The sequence below is a fragment of the Bufo bufo genome, chromosome 1, assembly GCF_905171765.1.
Source record: "Bufo bufo chromosome 1, aBufBuf1.1, whole genome shotgun sequence".
In the NCBI taxonomy this organism is placed as follows: domain Eukaryota; kingdom Metazoa; phylum Chordata; class Amphibia; order Anura; family Bufonidae; genus Bufo; species Bufo bufo.
The window spans coordinates 200,498,634-200,525,418 of record NC_053389.1 but is presented as its reverse complement, the minus strand read 5'-3'; the positions used below and the strand labels follow the sequence as shown (position 1 = coordinate 200,525,418).

Genomic DNA, 26,785 nt, shown 5'->3' with positions numbered 1-26,785 from the left:
TACTGAATAGACTGTTAGAATTTGTATTATGGCAAGACAAAAGCAGCTAAGTAAAGAAAAATGAGTGGTCATCATTACTTTAAGAAATGAAGGTCAGTCAGTCAGCCGAAAAATTGGGAAAACTTTGAAAGTAAGGGCTATTTGACCATGAAGGAGAGTGATGGGGTGCTGTGCCAGATGACCTGGCCTCCACAGTCACCGGACCTGAACCCAATCAAGATGGTTTGGGGTGAGCTGGACCGCAGAGTGAAGGCAAAAGGGCCAACAAGTGCTAAGCATCTCTGGGAACTCCTTCAAGACTGTTGGAAGACCATTTCAGGGGACTACCTCTTGAAGCTCATCAAGAGAATGCCAAGAGTGTGCAAAGCAGTAATCAAAGCAAAAGGTGGCTACTTTGAAGAACCTAGAATATGACATATTTTCAGTTGTTTCACACTTGTTTGTTATGTATATAATTCCACATGTGTTAATTCATAGTTTTGATGCCTTCATAGTCATGAAAATAAAGAAAACTCTTTGAATGAGAAGGTGTGTCCAAACTTTTGGTCTGTACTGTATACAGCAGGGATCAGCAACCTTCGGCACTCCAGCTGTGGTGAAACTACAACTCCCAGCATGCAAACTTGCTTGGCTGCTCTTGGAACTCCCATATAAGTCAATAGAGCATGCTGGGAGTTGTAGTTTCATCACAGCTGGAGTGCCGGAGGTTGCTGATCTCTGGTATACAGCATTCATATTTTGTTAGCAAAAAAAGACTTTTTGTGCAATCTACATCTGTATTAGTCAGTGTGCAATTTAAGCTAGAAATACACCCATCATTTTCTGGGGTTTGAAAAACACATTTTTTTTTTCAAAAAACAGTATTTTCCAGATCTGCAAGTGTTAAATTCAAGTTTAATATATACAGCATTCATATTCTGTTAGCAAAAAAAGACTTTTTGGGCAATCTACAACATCTGTATTAGTCAGTGTGCAATTTAAGCTAGAAATACACCCATCATTTTCTGGGGTTTGAAAAAAACACTTACCGTATTTTTCGCCCTATAAGACGCACTTTCCCCCCCCCCCAAAAAGTGTGGGGGGGGGGGGGAATAGCAGTGCGTCTTATGGGGCGAATGCTGCTGATTTTGCCGTATTTTCAATGATACACCCGCCGCGATGCATCGCGGCGGGTGTATCAGCTGTGAGGGAGGAGGGGCTGGGGGCCAGCATCTGCTTTTATAATGACAGCAAGGCCCGTGCAGTGACTGTATTCTACTACACGGACCCCGCTCACTGTATAATCGTATCTGTAATAGTTAATTATGTATATACCGGTAATCGCATAATCAGCATTACTTACAACGACAAGCGCTCGGTAGGTAGCAGAGAGGAGGGAGGAGCAGCTCTGGGACTAGCCGGTTTCACGCACATCCCTTGCCTGGCGCATGTGCTGAATTTGGTGGTGCAGAGATTCCTTAAAAATTACCCCGACATGTCAGAGCTGCTGCATAAAGTGCGGGCCGTCTGTGCGCGCTTTCGGTGTTCTCACTGTCAGTGCTGCAGCGTAACTTCGGCACCCCGCTCACCGCCTCATATGCGACGTGCCCACAAGGTGGAACTCCACCTTGCACATGCTGGCCAGACTGTGCGAGCAGCAGCAGGCCATAGTGGAGTTTCATCTGCAGCACGCACGGGTGAGTTGCTCGGCGGAACAGCACCACTTCACCACCAATGACTGGGCCTCCATGCGAGACCTGTGTTTCTTGTGGCACAGGAGGAGGAGGAGGAGGAAGAGGGATCATTTCGTAGGGTTTCCGGCCGGTCATTCCCAAGTGGCTCCGAGGGTGGGTTCCTGCACCCACAAACCCAAGGTACACAATTGTCCAGCCAGGGCACAGTTCTGGAGGATGAGGAGGTGGAGGATGAGGAAGAGGAGATGCAGGAGGAGGAACCATGTACACAGCAGGGTGGCACCCAGACCAGCTCATGGCCATCACTGGTGCGCGGATGGGGGGATACAGACGATACACCTCCCACAGAGGACAGCTTTTCGTTGCCTCTGGGCAGCGTTGCACACATGAGCGATTACATGCTGCAGTGTCTCCGCAACGACCGCAGAGTTGCCCACATTCTAACTTGTGCTGATTCCTGTGTGGCCACGCTGCTGGATCCCCCTTATAAGGACAACGTACCGCCCTTAATTCTGTCACTGGTGCGTGGTCGTAAGATGCGCGAGTACAAGCGCACGCTGGTAGACGCGCTGCTGGTGGCATTCCCACCTGACAGCGGGGGCACAGTGGAAGAACAAGGCGAAGGCAGAGGACGAGGAAGAGGTCGCCAACGCAGCTGGGGCACCGCCAGCACCTCAGAAGGCAGGGTTAGCATGGCCAAAATGTGGAAAAGCTTTGTCAGCACGCCACAACAACCAGCACCACCAGCTGATATGGAACGTCTTAGCAGGAGGCAGCATTTCACCAACATGGTGGAGCAGTATGTGTGCACACGCCTACACGTACTGAATGACGGGTCTGCCCCCTTCAACTTCTGGGTCTCCAAATTGGGCACATGGCCTGAGCTTGCCCTTTACGCCTTGGAGGTGCTGGCCTGCCCTGCAGCCAGTGTATTATCTGAACGTGTGTATATCACGGCAGGGGGCGTCATCAAAGACAAGCGCAGCCGCCTGTCCACAGCCAACGTGGACAAGCTCACGTTCATTAAAATGAACCAGGCTTGGATCCCTCAGGACTTGTCCGTACCTTGTGCAGAATAGACATTTATACCACCATCAAACATACATTCTTGTACTCAAGTCAAGTGCAATGATTCTTTGTTTTCTTTTTTTTTGTCACAATATTTTGGGGGCTACCTACCCCAATATAAAATTAAAAATAAAACATTGTTGGCTACCTCCTCCTCCTCCATTGCTGCCTCCACCTACAACACCACATTCACCGCCTCCTCAACCTCCGACTCCATATCCACCTCCTTCTCTGAGTTGCAGGTTAATAATTTGTAATTTTTAGTTATTTTATTTTAAGTTATTTCCCTATCCACATTTGTTTGCAGAGCAGTTGCCATGCTCTTAAGCAGATTTTACTGTCTTTTACATCCCTCTAGCCTTTTCAAAGACTATTTTATAGCCATTTTAATGCAAAAAAGTGCCAATTTTAGTGCCCTAAATTGAAAAAATTCTTATTTTCAAATGTCGGGTGACATTTTACAATTTTTGGCGTATACAAACCACTGCTGAGCCTGGGTGACAGGGGCCTAAATCTCTCAAAATCCTCTGTTCTATTGCTGGGTGACATGAACCTCCTTTTGCCGTGAATAAACCCCTGCTGTGCCTGGGTGACAGGGGCCTAAATCTCTCAAAATCCTCTGTTCTATTGCTGGGTGACAAGATCCCCCTTTTGCCGTGAATAAACCCCTGCTGTGCCTGGGTGACAGGGGCCTAAATCTCTCAAAATCCTCTGTTCTATTGCTGGGTGACATGAACCTCCTTTTGCCGTGAATAAACCCCTGCTGTGCCTGGGTGACAGGGGCCTAAATCTCTCAAAATCCTCTGTTCTATTGCTGGGTGACAAGATCCCCCTTTTGCCGTGAATAAACCCCTGCTGTGCCTGGGTGACAGGGGCCTAAATCTCTCAAAATCATCTGTTGTATTGCTGGGTGACAAGAACCCCCTTTTGCCGTGAATGAACCCCTGCTGTGCCTGGATGACATGGGCCTTAGGCTGGGTTCACACTTGAGCGTTTTACAGCGCGTTCAAACGCGCTGTAAAACGCTCAACACATGAAAACCAATGCTTCCCTATGGCCCTGGTTCTCACTTGAGCGTTTTACAGCGCTGAAAAACGTGCTGTAAAACGCCCTACGCTCAAACAAGTACTTGAGCTTCTTTGGGGCGTTTTGACGCGCGTTTGTGGCCATAGGACATTGCAGTCAATCACACAAACGCGCGTCAAACGCGCGTTTACTATTGCAAAAAACGCTCGTCAAAAACGCGCGTTAAACGCGCATATCAAAGACGCTCAGGTCTGAACCCAGCCTAAATCTCTCAAAATCCTCTGTTCTATTGCTGGGTGACAAGATCCCCCTTTTGCCGTGAATGAACCCCTGCTGTGCCTGGGTGACAGGGGCCTAAATCTCTCAAAATACTCTGTTCTATTGCTGGGTGACATGAACCCCCTTTTGCCGTGAATGAACTCCTGCTCTGCATTGCTGACAGGGAACTAAATTTAGTGAAAACATCTGTTACTGATCGGAAGATGCGCGACTACAAGCGCACGCTGATGGCATTCTCACCTGCCAGCGGGGGCACAGTGGAAGCACAAGGCAAAGGCAGAGGAGGAGGAAGAGGTCGCCAATGCAGCTGGGGCACCGCCAGCACCTGAAAAGGCAAGGGTAGCATGGCCCAAATGTGGAAAAGCTTTGTCTGCCTTGGAGGTGCTGACCTGCCCTGCAGCCAGTGTATAGTGTGAACGTGTGTTTAGCATGGCGGAGAGCATTATCACAGGCCGCAGCCAATGTGGACAAGCTTACGTTTATTAAAATGAACCAGGCATGGATCCCACAGGACTTGCCCGTACCTTGTGCAGAATAGACATTTATACCGCCCTCAACCATCCATTTTTGTACTCAAGTGCACTTATTCTTTGTTTTATTTTGTTATATGTCCGAATATTTTGGGGGATACCCCAATTAAAAAATAAAACAAATCAGTGTTGGCTACCTATTCCTCCTTCACCGCCGCTTCCACCTACACCGCCACGTCAACCTACACCGCCACATCCACCCATACACCGCCTCCTCAACCTCCTACTCCTAGATCCAGATTGTTATTTTAAATTTTTCTGTATTTTATGTTATTTTGTCATTTCCCTATCCACATTTGTTTGCAGAACAGTTGCCATGCTCTTAAGCACATTTTGATGCCTTTTGCAGCCCTCTAGCCCTTTCCAGGACTATTTTAGAGCCACTTTAGTGCCCAAAAGTTCGGGTCCCCATTGACTTCAATGGGGTTCGGGGTCAAGTTCGGGTCCCGAACCCGAACTTTTTTTTCAAGTTCGGCCGAACTCGTCGAATCCGAACATCCAGGTGTCCGCTCAACTCTAATTGTGAGGGCTTCAAGGCTTCGGGTCCTCCAAAGATAAGTTGGTCTAAGTGATGACTGCAAACAAATCCTTTATTTCAATACACACTCTGCAGTTCTCTGTTTCTCATGCAGCACCTGCACATTTGGTTCTCCATAGATTGTGAGGTCTTCAAGGGATTGGGTGCAAACAAAAAAAAGGTTGTTCAAATCAGTCAGTCCCTTCACCCTGCTAGTAGAGGGGGTCCCAAGCAGGTGTCAATAGGAAGGTGTCCCTTTGTTTTAGTGATTGTCAGACAGCTACCAACTATATACAAATGGCAAATTACATTGATATACAATATACAGTACCTGTCACATTGAACATGGCGTTTGATCTGCAGGCAGCTTGTTATAGAGCAGGAGGAGCTGAGCAGATTGATATATGGTTTTACTGGAATTGATTCAGTATAATTTATATTTTATTCATTTAAACTTCTCATTCTGGGCAGTGAAGTCAAGGAGACGGTCCTATCAGTGATTGACAGCTATCTGTGTATACACAGTCTAAAGGCCCTATTACACGGGCAGATTATTAAGATGATTGCTAACGAGCGTTCGTATGAATATAATACTGCTGCAGATTACCTGATAAATGAGCAAACGGGCAATCAGGATCTTTTAAAATGTAACATGTTACATGTAATATGCAGATAGCTGTAATAGGCGCTCTGCTACTGGCAAACAATGAGACAGTATATGGACGAGCGATGCATTAGCGATCGCTTGTCCATATACTGAGGAGGAGATTGCTGCATATAATAGCAGTGGCCTTCTCCTCTAGCGAGCAGGCGATTGACGAGAGGGAAAGCTTCCGTCTGGACACGTCTGCTCTATCTGCCCATGTAATAGGGCCCATAGAGGGAAGGCTGTCAATCACTGATAGGACCGCCTCCGTGACTTCAAAGCCCAGAATGAGCAAGAATTTAAATGAATAAATTACAAGTTTTACTGAATCTATTCCTATAAAACTATATATCAATCTGCTCAGCTCCTCCTGCTCTATAACATGCTGCCTGTAGCTTGCATTTTAAAGGAACACTGCAGGCAAAACTGTGTGCCAGGAGCGCATTGACCATAGACTGCATCGGGAACATTCCCAGTGGGCCATCAAAGACACAAACCCCTCACCCCCCTGGACATAATGCTCTGACGCTCCCAGTATTAAAGGGAACCTGTCACCGGGATTTTGTGTATAGAGCTGAGGACATGGGTTGCTAGATGGCCGCTAGCACATCCGCAATACCCAGTCCCCATAGCTCTGTGTGCTTTTATTGTGTAAAAAAACTGATTTGATACATATGCAAATTAACCTGAGATGAGTCCTGCCCCTGACTCATCTCACGTACAGGACTCATCTCAGGTTAATTTGCATATGTATCAAATAGTTTTTTTTACACAATAAAAGCACACAGAGCTATGGGGACTGGGTATTGCGGATGTGCTAGCGGCCATCTAGCAGCCCATGTCCTCAGCTCTATACACAAAATCCCGGTGACAGGTTCCCTTTAAAGAGGACTTGTTATTACAAAATACAGTGCAGTCTGCAGGCGGCATCTTATAGAGCAGGAGGAGCTGAGCAGACGGATATATAGTTTTGTGGGATAAGAGTCAGTGAAACATTTATATCTCTGCTATTTTTAACTTAAAGGGGTTATCCTATTCTAACAGTGACCCCCACAATGCCCAGGCCCCTGCTATAGTTCATACTTATCCTGCTGCTCGGCACCTGCGTCACTCCAGATCCCTGCACGGCCGCCACTGCATCTCCCTTTCAAAACAACCGGCGACGGGTGGAGCAGCAGATAGCAGGCCGTGACAGTGACCAGCCTCCCTAGCATTACGGTCTGCCCTTGACTGTGTCACATCTACTACAGGGCCTAAGGAGGTGGAGCATGACACATAGATAAAAATACAATAAATGGTATGCCCCACCCCATCAGGCTCTGAACTAAGCATAGCACAATGTATACAATTGCCTCAAAGTGTTCCTTTAACTTGAGACATCTGTAGGGAGAAACAATTCTAAATGCTACTGATCATTTGCTGATGAGGGTACTTCTGCCCTCTTAGTGTGCCCTCTGGTCAGTCTTATAGGTTGGCCAGGCTGCTGGGTTGTAATAGTTAATGGGAAGAAGCATTATACCAAAAAACATAGTGACACATTCAATAACCACAAAATCATGTAATTATATTCTTATGCTGCATGGCACACGGGGCCTGGGGAATGAAAATTCTTACAGGGATTATTATTTTAATTTCTAAGGAATTTATGGGGTTTGCTTCATTTGAGCCCCCCCAACCCCATGTACTTTTTCCTTATTACATTCCATCTTATCCCTGACTTCCGTCTCAAAATTTTTAATTAGCCGCATAATCTGACCGTGATGTTTATTTTCATTGACTTGTGATATGACACTGGGGTTTAGGAAGAAATTCTCCAATTTATTCCTGGTTAATATAAATAACCGGCAGCCGAATGGGTGAAAATAATTGAGAAAATCACAAATGAAGCTCAAAAGAGGAACAACAATTCCACAGAAGCAAGAAGTTCACAGTACTACCTATTTAGGATTAGTCTGGTCAACGTGCAAACCCCTTGTAACATAGCACCCACCCAGAAGGGGTTGCCCAGCTTTTTGTAAGTGATGGCCTAGTCAACAACCTGTACCCATGCCGAAAAGCCATTCTGTGTAGCTCAGTCGCCCCAAGTTGGCACAACATTGTAGTGGACAGTACTAGTTACTGCAGCGCTTCTCCCGTTCACTTCATCCAGGCAGCACAGAACATCTAGTACCGCGCATCAATGCATGCACGTCAGGTATTATGTTATTTGGTGAATTTTCCAGCCAATCACAAATGCCACTGATCTGGACTGTTTGTGCCACTGTATGTTCAATGTGTCTTCAAGTTACAATGTCCAATGGAAAAAACATTGCAAGTTGAATATATTGCAACCTGAGACTATTGTAACTTAAAGGACCACTGTAAAAACAATAAATCCACATAAAAAGTAAGCGTAAATGTCACAATCCAGAGCTGCATTCATAATTCTGCTGGTCATCGACTGTAAACAGTTGAAGCTTCTTGCCAGATACACCATGCTAAACTGTTGACAGCATTCGTTAGAGCTTGGGCCGGGGAGAGAAGAACAAACATACATTTTGGAAGTTTGAGTAGTATGAATATAAACTTTTATTCTGCCATTTACTGCTCTTGCAAGTGCTGAGGAGACGGCGCTTCACTGTGATGTGTTCTCTTTATCGAGCTGCTTCACAACTTCTTCCCTCTGCTCCGAATATTAGCTATAGCATCCAACAGGGAAACCAATACTGCTGTCACTCAGAGCAGATGGGAGGAGATGTAAAGCAGCTCAATGCAGAGACCTGCGGGCACTTGACAGTGAAGATCATCCCCAGTACACTTAAAAAAGCAGAATAAAAGTTCACGTCCTCACTACTCCTGATAGAAAAATCTTCACAAAAGGTAAGTTTGTTTTGAAATACCTAGTGCTTTCAGCAGTTCAACGTGGTCAAATCTGCTGACAGATTCCTGTCCTATAATTTGGGAGGGCAGTTAGTGGTTTTGCTACATCAGATTCCTGTACACAATCTGGTATAAAGAGGACACTTCCTTGAATGTAAAGCACTAGAAGAAGCTCTGTGCAGACTTACGCCAGTAAGGAATTCTGGGGCATTTCAGGTCTGAAGAAATGGAGTGATCCAACAAAACAGTGTAAATAAATGATGAAAGCATTGCCTTACTGTCCAATTTCATGACAGTACGTGACATAAGACCACTCATGGAAATAGTTGTGTTCAACAATCTCCTAAAATACTACAACAAACATCATCCAAAAGTTATTGTACAGTGTGAAGTGCATGGTAGCGGTTTATTTCACTTGTTCCATTTAAATAAATATTCTAATATGCATTGTTCTGAGGAGGGTAGGGGAGATGGCAGTCGGTTAAAAGAACTTGCATAGATTTGCCCTGGGGCATTGTCTCAGAGTTTACGTACAATGTGCTCAGTGTTCTACTCACTGGTATTGAGAGAGTTTCCCCATGGGTTATTAATTGCCAAGAGGTAAAAATGAACTAAAATAGAGGTGGATATACCACATTGATGGGGTTATGCTGAACAAGCAGGACCAATGGAACTTTTGACAGAAGGATGCTCTATGCCACCAAAGGATAGAGAAATTAGTGGAGTGATATGCTAGGCATAACGTTTTCCCTAGGGTGTTCCTTTTTGGCTTTGGTCCCATCACATTAGCCAGTACCCTTTTGGCCTCCACCTGGAGGGTATATGTCGGTATACCACAAAAAAGTATGGAATAGGGTAGTAAACTATTCCGCACAATGGTGTCTACTAAAACAACGTATAAGTTGACTTTATGATGGAATCCAAAGGCTGATGGATGCCACTGCATGACATCCATTAGAGGCCATAAACATGGTGTGAACACAACGTAAAACAACTAGCATCTCTTTTGAAGGCTACTGTATGAACTCCATTGGTAATTAGTCCAAACAGTCCAAAGAACAACATAAACAACTGATGAACCCAAACCATACAGGCAAATCTTTTGGTATGAGCACCACCTGACCACAATAAAAGAAAAGAAATAATGAGATTGTACAAGTATTTTAGGGGTCTGACCAGTGTAATGACCATAGAGAAATACATTATATACATACAGGCCGGACAGAAGCAGGCCAAGACCAGTGTAACAGTTTAAAGTCCATTGAGATCTGTTGATCCCAAAGCATGCCAGAAAAAAAACTGCTTTAAACAGTAGGACAGTGGAAATCCTTTACATATTTTGGAAGTAAAAAAAAAAAGGTAAAAAAATTAGCAAAATTATATGCATAAAAACTGCAACAAATAAGGGTAACTGACTGAGGCCTGTAGTGAGCAATGCAGCAATGGCCAGCCACCATTTAAGGCAACACTAGGTAGGGTATTATACCCAATAACAGACCTTTGTAAGTGAACTTTTACATTTTCTTCAAATAAAAAAGGAAAAAGACCCCAAAACAGAATAATGCATCCCCAAAACTCTCATTGGGAATTTGTGGGATCTTGATGCGTAATCTCTTATATATTGAGTCCTTGCATTTTCTTTTTCTTCTGATGAAACTCTGTTTCAAGTGCACAAAGTAGTGAAAACATGAATCCACAGGCTGGAGATGTCAGTTGACTTCCCGGTCCCAATAAGATGGTGCTGTCCATAGAACAGGAGAGCCCCCGATCTCTGCTTGTTAACACTATGGAAATGTACAAAGGAATACGGCATTAGATGGCAAAGTCTTTGACGTTAAGCAAAAATATAGAAATAATATATGATAGTTGAAGCACTGACCTCTGCAACTGGGCCTCCTCCTCCTCCACGAGAACCCAGTAACCCACGTTGCTCATTTTGTTTCTCTGATTTTAACTCAACAGCAAGTTCAGCTGAAGCCGGATCCTGAGATCTGAAATAGAAAGTAGGCAGTAGAGCAATCTATTAGAGGCATGACTCCTCATAACATACTGTACAATTCAAAAAGTTGACCTGAGGATATTGAGAAGAGACAGACCCCTTACCATAGACATCAAAGACGGTAAACCACCGGTCTAAAAGGAATGCTGCTTCCGCACTTGTACGGTTTTAATGCTAATTGTTTGTATCAGCTGGCATCTAACAAAATCAAATGGGATGGACCTGGCTGACGGGATCCAGCAAGTCCGATTACATCATCTCCATCAGTGCAATAAATCTCCCCTGCTAAACTGACAGGTGCCTTTTAGAAGATTCCTAATTCCCTGTTCATGACAACAGAGACCACTGACCTTCTAAGCATCATTATTCAATATCTACGGAGATAGTGTTCGTGGATCTTCAACATGCACTTGTCCACTAGACCATGTGGAGCTATGAGGAAACACTTTAGTCGAACACAAAGCTCAGTTATAGTCCTTTTCACTTAGTCTGCAAAGTATGTCAATTGCTAGAGCGGCAGTTTGTGTTCTGAAGCTGTTTTTCCAGCTGTAACTGTACGTTCCTGATCAAAATGGGTGACGTGATAGCAGCAGCTCGCATATGAATACTTACATACTGGAAATCCCTGGATACCCCTTCTATTTTACACTGGCTGAACTAAATAGACCAACTGGCAAGATTAGAAGAGATGTCACAGTGGGAATAAAGCTCACATCAAGCTTTATGGTCTACCTGGACATCCCATAGAACATGACTTTACGATACATGCGTATCATCCATATCTCACTAATCGACTGATCACCCAGCTCCGGTTAATGTCCAGACCTCTCTAATAGCCTACGTGTGTTATCACGCTCCGGATTTGAATGTCGTATACAAAGTACACACCACACTACGAGCTCTACATTGGTAAACTCATAATAAAGGGCATCTGTCAGCAGATTTGTACCTATTAAACTGACGGACCTGTTACATGTGCACTTGGCAGCTGAAGGCATCTGTGTTGGTTCCATGTTCATATGTGCCCACATTGATAAGATTGTGCTGTGATAAATATGCACACGGACAAATTACTTGCGCTGCTGCTGGTCCCGAAGTAGTGTGGTAGGTCGTTCACACTGATATAAACAAGTCAAAAGGGTTTTGGAACCGCGCTGCTAGAGACTATGTCTCCCGATCACCAGTGAATGAAAAGGGTGTCAGCCCCTCTCCTCAATACCCGCCGGATCCAGTCCTCCCCAGACCTCTTTCACTACAGGGTTGAAAGGAAATAGGCAGAATAGTGAAGCACCCTTTACACTCTTTTTATAAAAGGTTTTATTCTACTCACAAAGGTTCGTAGACAAAAGGCATAAAAATCAGTATCAGTCGTCACATTCCTGCCCGACCCGGGTTTCGCTACCTTGCTTCTTCAAGGTAGCGAAACCCGGGTCGGGCAGGAATGTGACGACTGATACTGATTTTTATGCCTTTATGCCTTTTGTCTACGAACCTTTGTGAGTAGAATAAAACCTTTTATAAAAAGAGTGTAAAGGGTGCTTCACTATTCTGCCTATTTCCTTTCAACCCTGTAGTGAAAGAGGTCTGGGGAGGACTGGATCCGGCGGGTAATGAGGAGAGGGGCTGACACCCTTTTCATTCACTGGTGATCGGGAGACATAGTCTCTAGCAGCGCGGTTCCAAAACCCTTTTGACAGGATTTTCATATTGATGGCCTATCCTCAGGAGATTGGCCGGGTCCAACTCTGATCACCTGTTTGAGCACGGCGCTATTTATTGTATAGCGGCTGTGCTTGGTATTGCAGCTCAGCCCCATTCACTTGAATAGAACTGAGATGCGCCTTGGCCATGTGACCAAAGACCGTGATGTGACAGGGCATAGGAAGAGGTCTAAGTGCCCACGGAGCACCACAGGCTCTTCATACAACTGAGTGTCAGGGGTGCCAGAAGTCCGACCTCTGCTGATGTGATATTGATGACTTATCCTGAGGATAGGCCATCAGCATCAAAATCCTGGATAATACTGTAAATTTATTAGAAATGTAAAAACTATAACGATTATAGAGTCTAGACTGTGCCTTCCACTTCTCTGCTCTCAGGAAAGATCCAACCCATCTCTTTACTGGATACTTGTGTCAGACTAGTTGCTATGGATACACTGCCTAAGATAAAAAATAAATACACCGCAGCACTTCCAATAGGTGAAAATAGTGGGATCCTTTTATTCACCCATGCGTGCCATGCAACGTTTCGGTCCACTTGCTGGGACCATTTTCAAGCTGCAGTGTATTTATTTTTTATAGATTTATCACCTTGGTTAAGTGTAATACCGCTGGCACCCCTTGTTACTGACTATTTTATCAGGTGTTGGCACGGTCATTTTAGTGTTTGACCGTGACGCGGTTGCCGCGCAGACTCGTTGCTTGTGGCAACGTGTAGTTTGTTGTTTGCACGTGCACTTTCCTTTTATATGGTGTTTTTCCTGTTTTGGTTTACACGGGGTTAATTACTAGTGGTGTGGTGGGTGTGACCTCAGGCCTCCTTATATATTGGTGTGTTGGAGCCTGAGGTCATAGTTTGTTGGTTGTCAGTCTGTGTCAGTCAGCTTTGCTCCCTGGCTGAATGTGGTGTCTGTGTGAGTCACCCTTATTTATTATATTGTTTACCTTGCCCTGGCTGTGTGTCCCCTCCGGTGTGTCTCTGTTATTCCTCCCCCACCTGGTGAATGTTGTTTTGGTGTGGTCTGTGTTTGGAGGTTTATATGTTGGTGTGCCTGCTCCGAAAGGGGCTCGCTTTCCCGGAGGGGTTTAAGCAATAGCAAGACTGTGGGCTTCTTAGCCTGGAGCCGTCCTTTCCATCTCGGCTGCGGCAGGTAAGTGTGGATAGCATTTGTTTTGTTGCTGTGTTACTTACCTGCCGTATTGCTTATCCCATAGTCTTGCATCCTGCCAGCTACTGGGCCTCTGGGGACACCATTCATCCGTGGTGAAGGATGAATGGGTGGTCTCTGCCCTGTCATCAGGCCTAGGGCATAGCAGGGATATCTAGGGTTCTAGGTTGGTGAGCATGAGCCCCCTTACCTTCAGAGGCGGCTCATGCACTAGGAGTCTAGGGAAATTTCAGGGTTGCATTAGGAGGTGACCTGCTCCCTGTTCCCTGCTATCTGGCGTTGCAGCCACTGTTATTGCACGGTGGGGGGTTTTCCCCACTCCCCGCCGTGACATTATAATAAATATTGGCTCCGCAGTCGCGTTTCCTTCGGAAGAGGGTGCAGCATGCAGCGCCATTTGTTTTTGGTGTGCATGCGCGTTCTCCAGAGGGAGAGCGTTATGGGGGTTCACCGTTTACGGCGCGGTGAGTAGCTTTTCCCCCGCCATTCGGTTTATACCGTTGTCTGTGTTGGTGCCCCCTCGTCCCTCTCTATGTTCCTATCTCTGGTCGTCTGTTGGCAGCATTCCTTTGGTGTTCCGGCTGTGTGCTGTTTGGGGAGTGGCTGCTGGCAGCGACCAGGAGTGGGAGTCGGACGCGGTGTCCAGTATGTTCTTCTAACTGCTTAGGTGGCTGGCTGCCAGGGACCTAGGTGATGGTCCTGGCGTGCTGGCGGCAGTCTTGGAAGGACATGCTGACACTGACCTTGAATTCCCCACCCCCCCTCCCATTGTTTGTTGTGCCCCACCAACTTCCCCTTTTCGGTTGCAGCCACTGTCATTGCACGGGTGGGGGGTTTTCCCCACTCCCCGCCGTGACAGGTGTGCTGCCCTGAACTTTTGTCTCTCTCTACACTGCCTAAGAGCTACAACCTTCTATATGGGGTTGTCAAGCAGCATTATAGCAACCATCCACAGGGGTATTTCAATCTTCAATTTTGATGGCATAGTTATAGGATATGACACAAATGCCTGGTAGGTGTCAAACATAGTGACCCTCCCCTATCTGGAAAACAGGGGTCCCATGCCTCCCATTTGCTGATGCTGGCGCTTTCCCCATAGAAGCTATTGGGATCTATGGGAGTTACATAAGGAGTTGAGTCATGGTGCTCTTTCCATAGGTGAGGTTCTCAAATGTTGAACCCATACTTCCTGTGCATCTGCCAAAATGCTGAAGATGGGAAAAGCCCTTTAATTTAAAGGGGGTTTTCTGAGTTTTTTTAACTGATGACCTATCCTCTGGATAAGTCATCATTATCTGATCGGTGGGGGTCCGACACCAGGGACCTAGGCTGATCTGCTGTTTGAGAAGGCACCGGAGCTCACATTCGCACCGCGGCCTTCTCTTGGCTCACCAAGCACAGCTTTGTACCTTGTTGCTCAGCTCCATTCACTTATGGGGATGAGCTGGGCCTACCCCACGGGACCGTTGAACTTGACGTCACACGGCCTAGGCAAAGCTGCGAGAAGGCCACGGCACTACTGCGAGTGCTGGTGTATTCTCAAACAGCTGATCAGCTGGGTCCCGGCGTGTGACTCCCACTGATCATATACTGATGACCTATCGGGTAAAAAAATCTCGCAAAACCCTTTTAACTAGGCCTCTGGCCAGTAAACTACTGGGAGCTTGACAATATTCTGATGACACTTTTCTCTATAATTTACTGTCCTGTTAATCTGATTAATTATAATAATAATTTAGTGGGTGACCCTCTATTAAAAAAAAAAAAAACAATCATTAAGTGAACAGACTCTTAAAGGGGTTGCTCAGTTTGGATAATCCCTTGATATTACAAGGGTTCTCCTATTATTATAAGATTATCTATAATACTTCTTTGGCCCCCATTGAACAGCACTTATCTGTGGAAACCCCCACCATGTGCTTAATTTCCTGCAGTGTCCCCAGTTCCCATTTAAATTACTAACCTTTCTGTATAATCCATAGACTTTCCGGGTCCTCCAAAGTGAGAGATGCTATTTGTAGCAGCTCTCCATTCTAATTAAATAAGGGTCCTTACCACCGCCCACCCGAGAATTCCCTAAAAGGGTGTTTGATAATAACTCTGCTAAACCAGACAACTCCTTTAAAGGACACTAGACCACACAATTGGCAACTGTAAGCCAAAATCAGATGTTTGGCACAGCTTACTTTTTAGACTATAGCAGCGCAATATTAAAATCCGCTAAATCCTCCTCATTATTCTAGGCACGAAACTGCAAATGACTTATGTTACAAATTTAAAAAAGAAAAAGCTGTTGGAATTTCCCAAACAATAATAATAGTCGCCATATATTGCCCTCTGTACAGATTAGGTTTTCTTGACTTTTCTCTGTGGTCACTGCATTGTTTTAATGCCTGAACTCTTAGGCAGTTGAAATGTTGGGTCGCAGGCTCTATGAGTTTCCTGAAAGGATGTTTAAAGAAGCCAAACAAACAATATTCGACACAACTGAACTCTATGAGGAAGCAGAGAACACGGCAAGATTACGCTTTTCTTTTTATACACAGTGGAGGCAATGTGCTAATCTTGGATTAGTCATCGACTGGAAGCTTTCATTTAGTGGACTACCACGTAAAAAAGATTTCAAAAATAACTGATTTGGCAAGAATTAAAGGGTAAATCTATTCTCCTGCGTATGTTCCATGAGGATTTGTTTATGTCCGCTCTCTTGGCAACACATATTTTTGGCTCCGAGTAATGGAAACAGCTGTAATTCCACAGTTTCATGAAATGGCAGCAAAAACTTAAAAAATCTGACTGGCCATAGACATGAGATCTAACGGACCATCAGACACACAACTGAACGTACGTCGTCTGACTGCTCCTAGGCCAATACCATTCAGGCATTCCTAAAAATGCAGAAATAACAAAAAACCTGATGCAGCAAAAAGAGAGGAAAATGCTCCCCTTTTGAAACAGCTACATAGCCTTTTGTTCTTTTCTTGGATCCAGTCCCAGTGTTGGTTAAAAATACATGCAGCAAATAACCTGCAGGCGCTCTGTCTGTTCACCAACCGATACTGTAAATGGAGCAAACTCTCGCTGTGACTGCATGCTGTGAGAAAGGAGGAAGAGCAGAGAGGATTGAAGGCATCTCACTGGCTTCAGGGTGTTGAGTCCAGCACTAGCATCATCGCAACTACAGTCCACCCACTCCCCATAAATGCACAGCTTACACACAATTTCTCTGCAAAGCATCACAAATCTACAGCTGCCTAAGGAATGAACGGGTTTTGCTCAAATCCCTTTGCAGATAAAAAAATATGATACTTTCTGCACAAGACAAGGGAAACAGGAAGACATATTCTCTAAGGGGTCTGATTCCTTTATGTCAAGAACGAACTTAGATTTCCTGACTTTGAACTAACATTACTAAGCTGGAGCTGGTGAAACATTTTCGTCTGATAGTTAAGGGATATGTAAGGTCAGCATCCTCAGGCTATCTGAAAGTTAAAACCAGCAAAGCTTTGGGACCTTTGCAGATTAGGGTCCATTTCTGCATATTAAGCCATAACTCCATCTGAAATACAGAATTCCTGCTGTTACTGTATCTGTGGTGTTCAGTCCAGCCGTTCTAAGATTGGACAGGATGATGCACGGACTAGGTTCACATAGGAATTCGACTAGATCTTTCATCTGGGACATCACTTTATTTTTAAAGAAAATGAAAGGTACAAGGCACGTCTAGGAGCAGTAAAGATCTTGTAATATTTAAGGATTTGTCAGCTCTCTTGACATGTCTGCTTTAGTAAATAACACATATGGTGCATCTTTTTTAGCACTTTATCCCTGATATATCCTATAAGAAAACTCCAGCTCACAACTCCACAACTGTGATTGAGTGCACGGATTGGAACCAGGTAAGTCCTTCATGCGAATCAAGAGAAGAACTCAGCTACGACTAAGAACACACCTGTGTTCGAAACGCGTAAACTGCTGTCGGGGTGTAGGTTCTGTTTCTGAGAGTCATTTTTGCTACAACATGAAATAAAGCGCATTGAAGATTTTAAAGTGTTGGATTGTCTTTTCTTGATTTCCTGAGATATCCCCCTTTTCAATGGGCATGTCCCTACGTACTCCAAACAACAAAATAAAGCCTACTTAGGCTAATAACCTCCCTTGTCCCAGATATTAAAACTTAACTTTTACTATCTTTGTTAAGAATTACTAAGTATAAGTAAATGTGAGCTAGAGAAAAGGTTAAAACTATCTGATGACCTGTCAGTTCTAAAGCATGTATGTTGTAACTGCAGTGCACTCCCCGTGCCGTCACTTAGACTCTGTATTAGCAGATCAGTAATGCACCGTCCTATATATTACTATAGATAATTCTATGTAACAAACACTGTTTACTCTTGGACAGGCTCAGCTAATTATGTACTACACTGATTGCTGGAACTGACACGGACATCAAAGTCTAAAACACTAAATACTGTCCCCCAACATGTTTCGCCAGCTAATCTGGCTTCATCAGGGGTAATCATCATTTCTGGACAGCAGATAGTACTGTGTGCCCGATGAATCCGTAAGAGGAGTATAGTGGAGGCGGTCGCTACAGTGGATGAATCATGAATACATTGTCTGACAGCAAATATTGGGAATACTATAGCTAGGCCTATAAACATTAGGATAAATATATGGAGAAAAAGATAGGCACTGCAGAATAGTATCAGGGTGCTACAAATGTGCCAGTATAGAATACTATTTTGGATAATAAAATGTGTGTCTTTATCATGTGTTTTTGGAAAGGAGTGTTATAGATATCAGACTTTCTGATTGAAAGGTACAAGAAGTACCATAGAGAGGCACAAGCTATAAATTAGCCTTACCATTAGGTCCATGGTTGCCAAAAACTGTGATGTACTGGACACCGTTTTTGTCCACAATAATTTGGGAGTGTTCAGTTAGTGGGCAGCTGCCCGACCCCCGTGGGCCAGTAATTCCTGTCTCTATGTTGGACCTTGCTTTGACTATATAGAACAACAGGATAACCATAGCGGCACTCTTCTGGCTGGAAAAGCACTTGGGTGATTTTGTGTTTTGTACCAACCACTCTACAGAGACCATCTTTGATTACCCATGATTACCACATTTAATCTAACTGTATCTGCTGGTTGATTCCACTGATACACAGTGAATTGTGAACTTTATCTTTTCCCTCTTTGGCCTTAACTTCCTACTAAAAATGCATTGTCTGAACCTAGCTAGATAACTATCATCATTATGGGGATGGCTGGAACAATGAGCTCTGTTCAGTTGGTGACTGGAGCACAGCCAGGCTGGGGAGCACTGATGAAAATAAATTCATGTTATAGCAAATTACTACATCTGTACGTATATCAGATGAGAGTGCAGACTACCATCTATATCTAGGAAGTCACTGAGACCTGGAAAAATGTAACATTGGTCGGTGCCTTGAAGATCTAAACCATAGGTTTCCACCCTTTTGTGGGTTAACAGCCAGTGAAATGGGTTTGACCTTGGTTCTGACAGTACTAAGTGAACCCTGGTGCAAGTAGTGCATAGTAGTAGCATCTGAGGCTGCCAAGAACTGATCAGCCATATGCAGGGGGTCCAAAAGAAGCATGTGGCTACCAAGTAATTGGTTGCGGTGCGCTGATCAATGTGGTAGTGAGAGAAACTGTGCTTTTCAGGAAGTGCCTTGATTTCAGTTGTGTCCAGCATAAAGCCATAGAGGATTCCAAAAACAAGAAGCCCTGACCAATATTAAAGTGGCTCACACAATCCAATGTTCCAGGTACAGGCAGAAACCCCGCTCACAAGTGTCTACTCATGTAACCTTCTGATATGGCTCAATTAAATGTCAGTGAACACGGATATGTTGCTGTCCATATCATCCTCTATAATCCAGATGGACCAGTCTAACATGACAACTATGTGTAGCTGTTCTCAAGCATCGACCTTATCAAAAGCTCCTCACATTCCATGGTGTGTGGAAATCTGCACTCTTTCAACAGTTGTACTTCAATCTACATAGTCTTTGAAGTCTGGAGATTGTTTTCTGTAGTGAAGAGGCATGGTTAACCAAACTAGACATAAGCCAAGGTTATTTTCAGATTTCTTTCCAAGTCTCAGCCACAAATTCACTTTACAGCACCCAAGGGTGGAGGCCAGTATAAGAGTCATATTCTCCATAACACTGCAAATTAGATTTACTGCACAACTACTGAAACAGCAACCCAAACATTAGTTGGAATCTGTCCTATTAGGTGAACATAATGGCAACCCACAAGTATAGTCTACAAACTAATGGCCTCGATTCGCGGGTGTCATTCAATGTTCCAAATTCACTTAATGTCTAGCCTAGACAGGACAATTACCCTTTGCTTTGCTTAAGAGAAGGGAAATAATATCCCCTCTGGGCACCAACAAAATGAACTGCTTCAATTTTATGTTCTTAATGCTACATGATGGTGGGAGACCATGGGGCCTGCACTTTGATTAAAGGCCAACTGTGCTGTAAGGCTTGTCATTTACTTTAGATAGATATCACCCAGTGGGTATACCTCCTGCTCAACCCTTCTCTCATACACATGTTGTAATTCAGTCTGCCATCGGGTGAAAGTCGGGACACACCAATAAACATCTGACGGTCCAACCCAAATCGCCACATCCACCTTTTGCTTTGCTCACATCTCCATTGAGCCAACCCAGGCCATTCCCTGAGCCGACAAGATGCCGTGCAGCAGTGAAAAGCAGTGCAACATCCTAATGCCAGCGGCCCATTGTCATTCACCTTCGAACTTGTACCTAGAGTCCTGCACATTATACTTCTGCTTTTCTTTTTATGTACTCCAAATGCCCTATTTAAGAAAGTGGGCACCTCATTCGTGACCCTCAACTATGAGCCACAGAGTGACTACAAAGAGAAACTCTCTCTCTCTGGAGGACTTGGCACGTTCATGCATGACAAGGACAGTTCCTTAATTTAAATGGCAACTTTATTATTTAATTTCCCCTTCCTCTACTATTCACTCCTTTCTTTGGCTTCAAAAAGTGCATTAAAATGGTTTCTGTGACACAACCCTTAAAGGGATTCTGTCACCAATTTTATAGTATCCTAACTAAGGGCAACATAAACTAGTGACAGGTCTCCTTAGCAAAATGCTGGGTCACTTTCTATAACTGACCCAGCTGTTTTGCCAAAATCTTGCACTGAACATCTCCAGCACACGCCAATGAGTCCCCATATTCATGAGCCCATGGCTCTTTCCGCCCACCTGCTGCTGATTCATATGGAAAAAACTGTCAATCAGAGGTAAGTGGGCGGGGAAGCCGTGAGCTCATGAATATCAGGACTTGGTGGCATATGCTGGAGCGGTTAGAACCTAGCATCATAAAACTGGTGACAGATTCCCATTATAGGGGTATTCCCATCTCAGATAATAGGGGCATATTGCTAGGATATGCCCCCATTGTCTGATAGGTGTGGGTCCTGAGAAGGGATGGTGGTGGCTCGAGGCCACCACCAATCGATCTCCTTACAGAAGTGAATGGGAGCGCACCGTGCTTGCGCGGCCACTGCTCCCATTCATTTATATTGGGCCGAGGGAAATAGCCGAGCCAGCGCTCAGCTATTTTCAGTTGCCCCATAGAAATGAATGGAGGACGGCTGCACATGCACAGTGCGCCCTCCACAACTTTCAGGTATCCGTTCTAGTCGTAGGAGCGGGTCCCAGACAATGGGGGCGATATGCCCCCATTGTCTGAGATGGGAATACCCCTTTATGGTTAATTTGTAATATCTGTCCAGACAAGAATGTGTACAATCTATTTTGCATGAAGGGGTGGCAGTATTAATAACCTGCACTGCATTCATTCAACTGATCATAAGCCGTAGGTTACTACATATTCCTGCCATGTACTGGAGTCTAACATGTGATCCGCCTTTCAAAACAGGCAATTATTCTCCTTTAACCTCAAAAAAGTGTATAACCATTGGAATTGTGGCTGTTTTAAACAGAAGTGCCGGGGAATTTTTGCTTTAGGCGGGGTGATGCCACATCTTAAGTATTTTGTAGTTCATAAGGAGGAATTAGCTAAAGTTTATTAGAAACAGAATGTCTTTCCTATGGGAAAAATGCATTTATTTCTGTCCAACCTGAGGACGCACTTCAGAAACAGTAGAGCTGGCCGCAGCTATAAATCTAAAGCATTACACAACATCCCAATCACTGACTCCTGACTTTCTCAGGGGGTAACACAGAAGCACACAAGAAGAACGCAGCATGTCAAATCTTTTATTACCCCCTACCTTCTCCATGTCTTAGAAAGAATTCATTGAAATGTTTTAGAAGGTCCACCAGAGTGGGTAAGCAAAGGTGAGGTGCAGTGGTGTATGTATCTACGAGGAATACCAGAGGAACAGCCCAATCCAGAGCTCTCAAAAAAGATGCTCCACAATCGTTACACTTACTAATCAGATATGTCAGAAGAGGTGACCGCTCCTCTTAAAAGAGATCTGTCTCAATGTCCAGCTCTCAGTAACCACTTTGCACAACGCGTCGTAATACCAACGTGGAAGCCGCATGTCAGCTTTATATAACAACTGGCACTTTATATAACAACAGGCGGGATTGGTGAAAACTCTGATCCCAGTTGTTTAACCCTTCAGATGCTGCAGTTAAGAGTGACCGCAGCATCTAAGTGGTTCAACAGGAAGCACCTTGTCATCCGATGAGTTTAATGGCAGCCAGGGGCCTAAAGAAGACCCTCAGATCCTCCATCTGTGTCTGCTTTTCACTGATAGGCATAATATACTGCAGCACAGAAATAATGCAGTGTAAATGTGTTCAGATTTTCTTTGTTCAGTGTTCAGATATATTACACAAAATTCTAAAAAAGGTCTGCATAACTGGTATCCTTAGAACCGTAAAGACCAATACTACTGCATAATATTAACATGTTACGGTATTAATCCCCCAACGGAATGTTGCAAAAAAAAAAAAAGGACAAAAAACAATGGTGTTGCGCTTTTTGATACTTTCCTCTTAGTTAAAGGAGTATTCCAGGAAGATATTTAAAAAGGGCTCATGGACACGAACGTATGTATTTTGCGGTCCACAAAAAATACGGGTGACATCCATGTGCATTCCGTATTTTGCGGAACGGAACAGCTGGCCCTTCATAGAACTGTACTATCCTTGTCCGTAATGCGGACAATAGGACATGTTCTATTTTTTTGCGGAATGGAAATACGGACATACGGAAACGGAATGCACACAGAGTAACTTCCATTCTTTTTGCGGACCCATTGAAGTGAATGGTTCAGCATAGGGTCCGCAGAAAAAACAGAATGGACACAGAAAGAAAATACGTTCGTGTGCATGAGCCCTAAAAGGGATTTTAAAAAAACAGCTCACCAATTCCCTGCAGCTGCTACAGTCTCCAATCCCAATGCTCTCCGCTTCCAGGTCACAGTAGAGGTGACCCAGCCTTGTTTAATCAGTCACTGGCTGCAAACCCCAATCTGCCATGTTTAGTTTATAATATTGCTAATCAGTTATGGCATGGGGGAAATAGCGCCCTCTCAGTCACCAGTGTCTTATCGCAACTGCAAACTCTGCATTACAGTATGAGGAAGGGAAACAAAGCATGCAGGGTACGGGCAGAGGTACTCTTTAAGTTCTGCTTTCATAAAGGCACCGAGGTTGCATGATGTATAGGCACAGGATGCATGCCCATTACATGGTATCGTAGAGTGTGGGAAGAACAGCAGTTTATGCTTCAATAAGATGGACAGGAAAAAGATGTCACAGACGTGATTATATCATTTACAGTATATGATAGAGGAAAACAGATGCACACAGTTTAATTCTGGCAAATACATTGGCAGGGAGTCATCAAGCACAGCTGTCGACCGGCACAAAAATCTAATGGTGAAAGCTGCCAAATAGGAAGACAGGCATTTAAGCTATGTATGCTATCTGCTTGTAGTCCTGCAGGAACTCAACGGGCAATGTTTCAGTCGGTCTCATAAACTAAAAGAGAAGTCCACTCAAAAATGGATAAAACCTGTTTTAAGGGAAATATGTGTCACACATTATCTGTCTAAGCCAACGAACACTGGCTGAGGACGGTCAGACTATAGAGGCAGCTGCTGTAGGACCAATGGAGAAAGGGGTCTCAAGCTCAGGATGGATACCTCCTGGTTCCCATTGAGTGACGTGAGAGTAAAGAAAACCAAACATGTCTGTGGGCACAGCAGAGTTAGAATTAAAAGGTAAAGAGCTGATCATGCTACCTTTTAAGGGGTAGGAAGACTATGATGGCAAACAAAACACCAGACCTTCGTGCCCTGATGAAGGTCTGGATCTACGTTTGGATTTTTCCATGTGGCCCTCTCTACACCACGTATGGTCACTATGTGTAAACATGCCCTAATTAAGTTGAAAATTCATTGTGGTTTTGGACATAGAGCTCTGAATCACATGTATAGACGTAGAGTAACAATAAAAATCTGTCTGCTTGCTGCCACCACTAGGGGGAGCTTAGGAGCTTACATTCATACATGGCACTCAATAACAAGACATTAGACATTCACTTTAAAGGGGATCTGTCGCCAGCAACCTCTTTATCCAACTATTTGTATAGACACATAGCTATGGTTCACTTGATTAAACCGCTGTTTTTCTTTTGTTGATCCAAGGCTCCGTTCTTGAGTTATGCTCCTTTTCCTTAATATGCAAATTAGGCCGTTGGTGCAATGAGGGTGCCACCGTTGCTCCTGTTGCATGCATGCTCCGCTCCTTTCTTTATCCAGCACCTCCCTCGCTGCTTTACCACTGCCTGGCCCAGTCAATCAAAGCAGCCAGGGAGGGGTTTGGAGGAGCCTGGGTACAACAAGACCAATAGTGATGCCCTCTTTGCACCAAAAGCCTTAGTGCACTTTCACACTAGCGTTATTCTTTTCCAGCATTGAGTTTCATCCTAGGGGCTCAATACCGGAAAAAGACTGATCAGTATTACCCTAATGCATTCTGAATGGAGAGCATTCCGTTCAGTATGTATCAGGATGCATCAGTTCAGTCCCTCTTAAGTTTTTCGGCCGGAGAAAATACCGCAGCCAAAAATCCTGAACACTTGCCGGAATGCCGGATCCGGCATTAATTTCCATTGAAATGCATTAATGCCGGATCTGGCCGCAAGCATTCCGGCAAAATGGATCCGTTCTTTCCGTCCGCGCATGCGCAGACCATTAAATCTGTGAAAAAAATAAATACTGAATCCGTTTTTTCCGGATCACAACCGGAAAGATGGATCCGGTATTGCAATGCATTTGTGAGACGGATCCGCATCTGGATCCGTCTCACAAATGCATCCGTTTGCGTCCAGGTTGCAACGGAACTGCCTGCCGGAATCCTCTGCCGCAAGTGTGAAAGTACCCTTATTTGAATATTAATGAAAAGTAGGACAATGGAGGCTCTAATTAACAAAAGAAAAACTGTGTTTTAATCAGGTGAACCACAGCTATGTGTCTATGCACACAGCTGGATCGGGAGGTTGTTGTTTAACAACTCCCTTTAAGATATACTTTAGGTTTGCTGTCTCTTTAACATCTTCATTCCAGCATACCCCCAATTTACAAGAATACTCCATCCAACTGACTTACAGGGGTTGTTTTTCCGATCGTCCACAGGCTAACTTTCCTTTTTTCTGTAAGAAGTAAAAAAGAGCAACCACCAGTAGAAGGAGGAGTACACAGACAACCACAGCAATGATGGCCGTGCTGCTGCCGCCGCTTTGCTCTGCAAGAGAAAAGGTTATCAGGATCTACAGCTGCAAGACAAAGCAAATGGACCCTTTGGCATTGTCTGAATATCCACATTGATTACTAATAAAATGTGATCTAACTAAACTTTAAAAAATGCTACTAACCAAATAATCAATATTTCTTGATGGCATTTATGCCTAGCACCTGCTATTTTAACTCTTTAAGGGCATTATATGGATTTCACTATTTAAATGTCATTGTATCCACCACAGTCTACACATAACCAAGACTTCCTCTAATATACATACAGACATACCTTGGGCAGGCGCGGTGCTTGGGGCTACCATGCTTGCTGCAGAAAAAGAAGGGATACTTCATTAATTGTGAGGACTCTTAAGGAGATATAGTAACAACACACGTCAAGTTGGGGAATTGACTAGTAAAAGTTGTACCATCGTATACATAAACAACCGAGCCCCATTATTATGACCACCAGCTTATATCCAGATTAATCGTCGTGTGCAGAAGGGACAGCAGCTAGATGGGACGGGAGGAGTCAATAAGGTCCTGGTAGGTCAGTGATGGCGGACCTTTTACAGACCGAGTGCCCAAACTGTAATCCAAAACTCACATATTCATTGCAAAGTGCCAACACGGTAATTTACCCTGAATACTACAGTCCAGTATAGTATATCTTCCATGTACTTTAGCTATAATATCCTGCACTGCCTGTGCTGTTCATAGCATGTCTTACACTGATGGATGGCAGAAAGGTTTACGGCATATTGGTACACCATAGACGTTTTCCAGGGTGCAGGTGCCCACAGAGAGGGCTCTGAGTGCCGCCTCTTGCACCCGTGCCTTAGGTTCGACACCACTGTGGTAGGTTGTCCCAAGTCTCTGGAGCCATGCTGACTGCTGCGGGAGTGTGCATGGAGGTGGATCTATACAGCAAACACCATGATCAAGGTGGTCCTACAGATTCTCAGTTGGGTTCAAGTGTGGGGAATCAAGGAGCCAGGGTAGTACTTGGAAGTTTTGGTCATGCTCTTCCAACCAATGTGTGACATTTCTAGCCATGTTCAACAGATAATCCCAGCAGACGTTCTTGCTTCCAATATGTTATATTCTTTATTTCATCTTCAAAAATAACAAAATTACATGACGCGTTTCAGCCCATCCAGCCTTTCTCAGCTGCATGATACTAAATGGCAACATTTTATAGGTCCAGATCCAGATCGCCTGGTCATGACATCATCAATTCATTAAACAAACAGGAAATGACATAGATACATTGTCAGAGTGTTTCATCTTACTTCGATCCATATTCACCACTATGTGGTCTGTAAGAAAATACACTCTATATTTAAAAAAAAAACATAATAAAAAAACTATTAGAAACACATGACTTCATAATCCGTATTCAAACCCCTAGGCTGTAGGGTATCCAATGTATGGATCCAGAATGCTTCTCTCCTGAGAAACAACTTTTTTATATCTCCTCCCTTCTTGGCTGATGAACCTG

General features: G+C 44.3%; 1 protein-coding gene across 1 annotated transcript in view; it reads right to left on the bottom strand.

Annotated features, from left to right (window-relative positions):
* Positions 1–9,759: 9,759 nt before the first annotated feature.
* Positions 9,760–26,785, bottom strand: part of BCAM (basal cell adhesion molecule (Lutheran blood group)) — a 65,495-nt gene continuing 48,469 nt past the window's right edge. Inside the window, exons 13-16 of the mRNA XM_040434269.1 lie at positions 25,577–25,612; positions 25,159–25,294; positions 10,478–10,589; positions 9,760–10,382 (exon numbers count right to left, since the gene is read on the bottom strand). Of these exons, the coding sequence (XP_040290203.1) occupies positions 10,377–10,382; positions 10,478–10,589; positions 25,159–25,294; positions 25,577–25,612 (290 nt within the window). The 3' untranslated portion in view covers positions 9,760–10,376. The remainder of the gene's footprint in view (positions 10,383–10,477; positions 10,590–25,158; positions 25,295–25,576; positions 25,613–26,785) is intronic.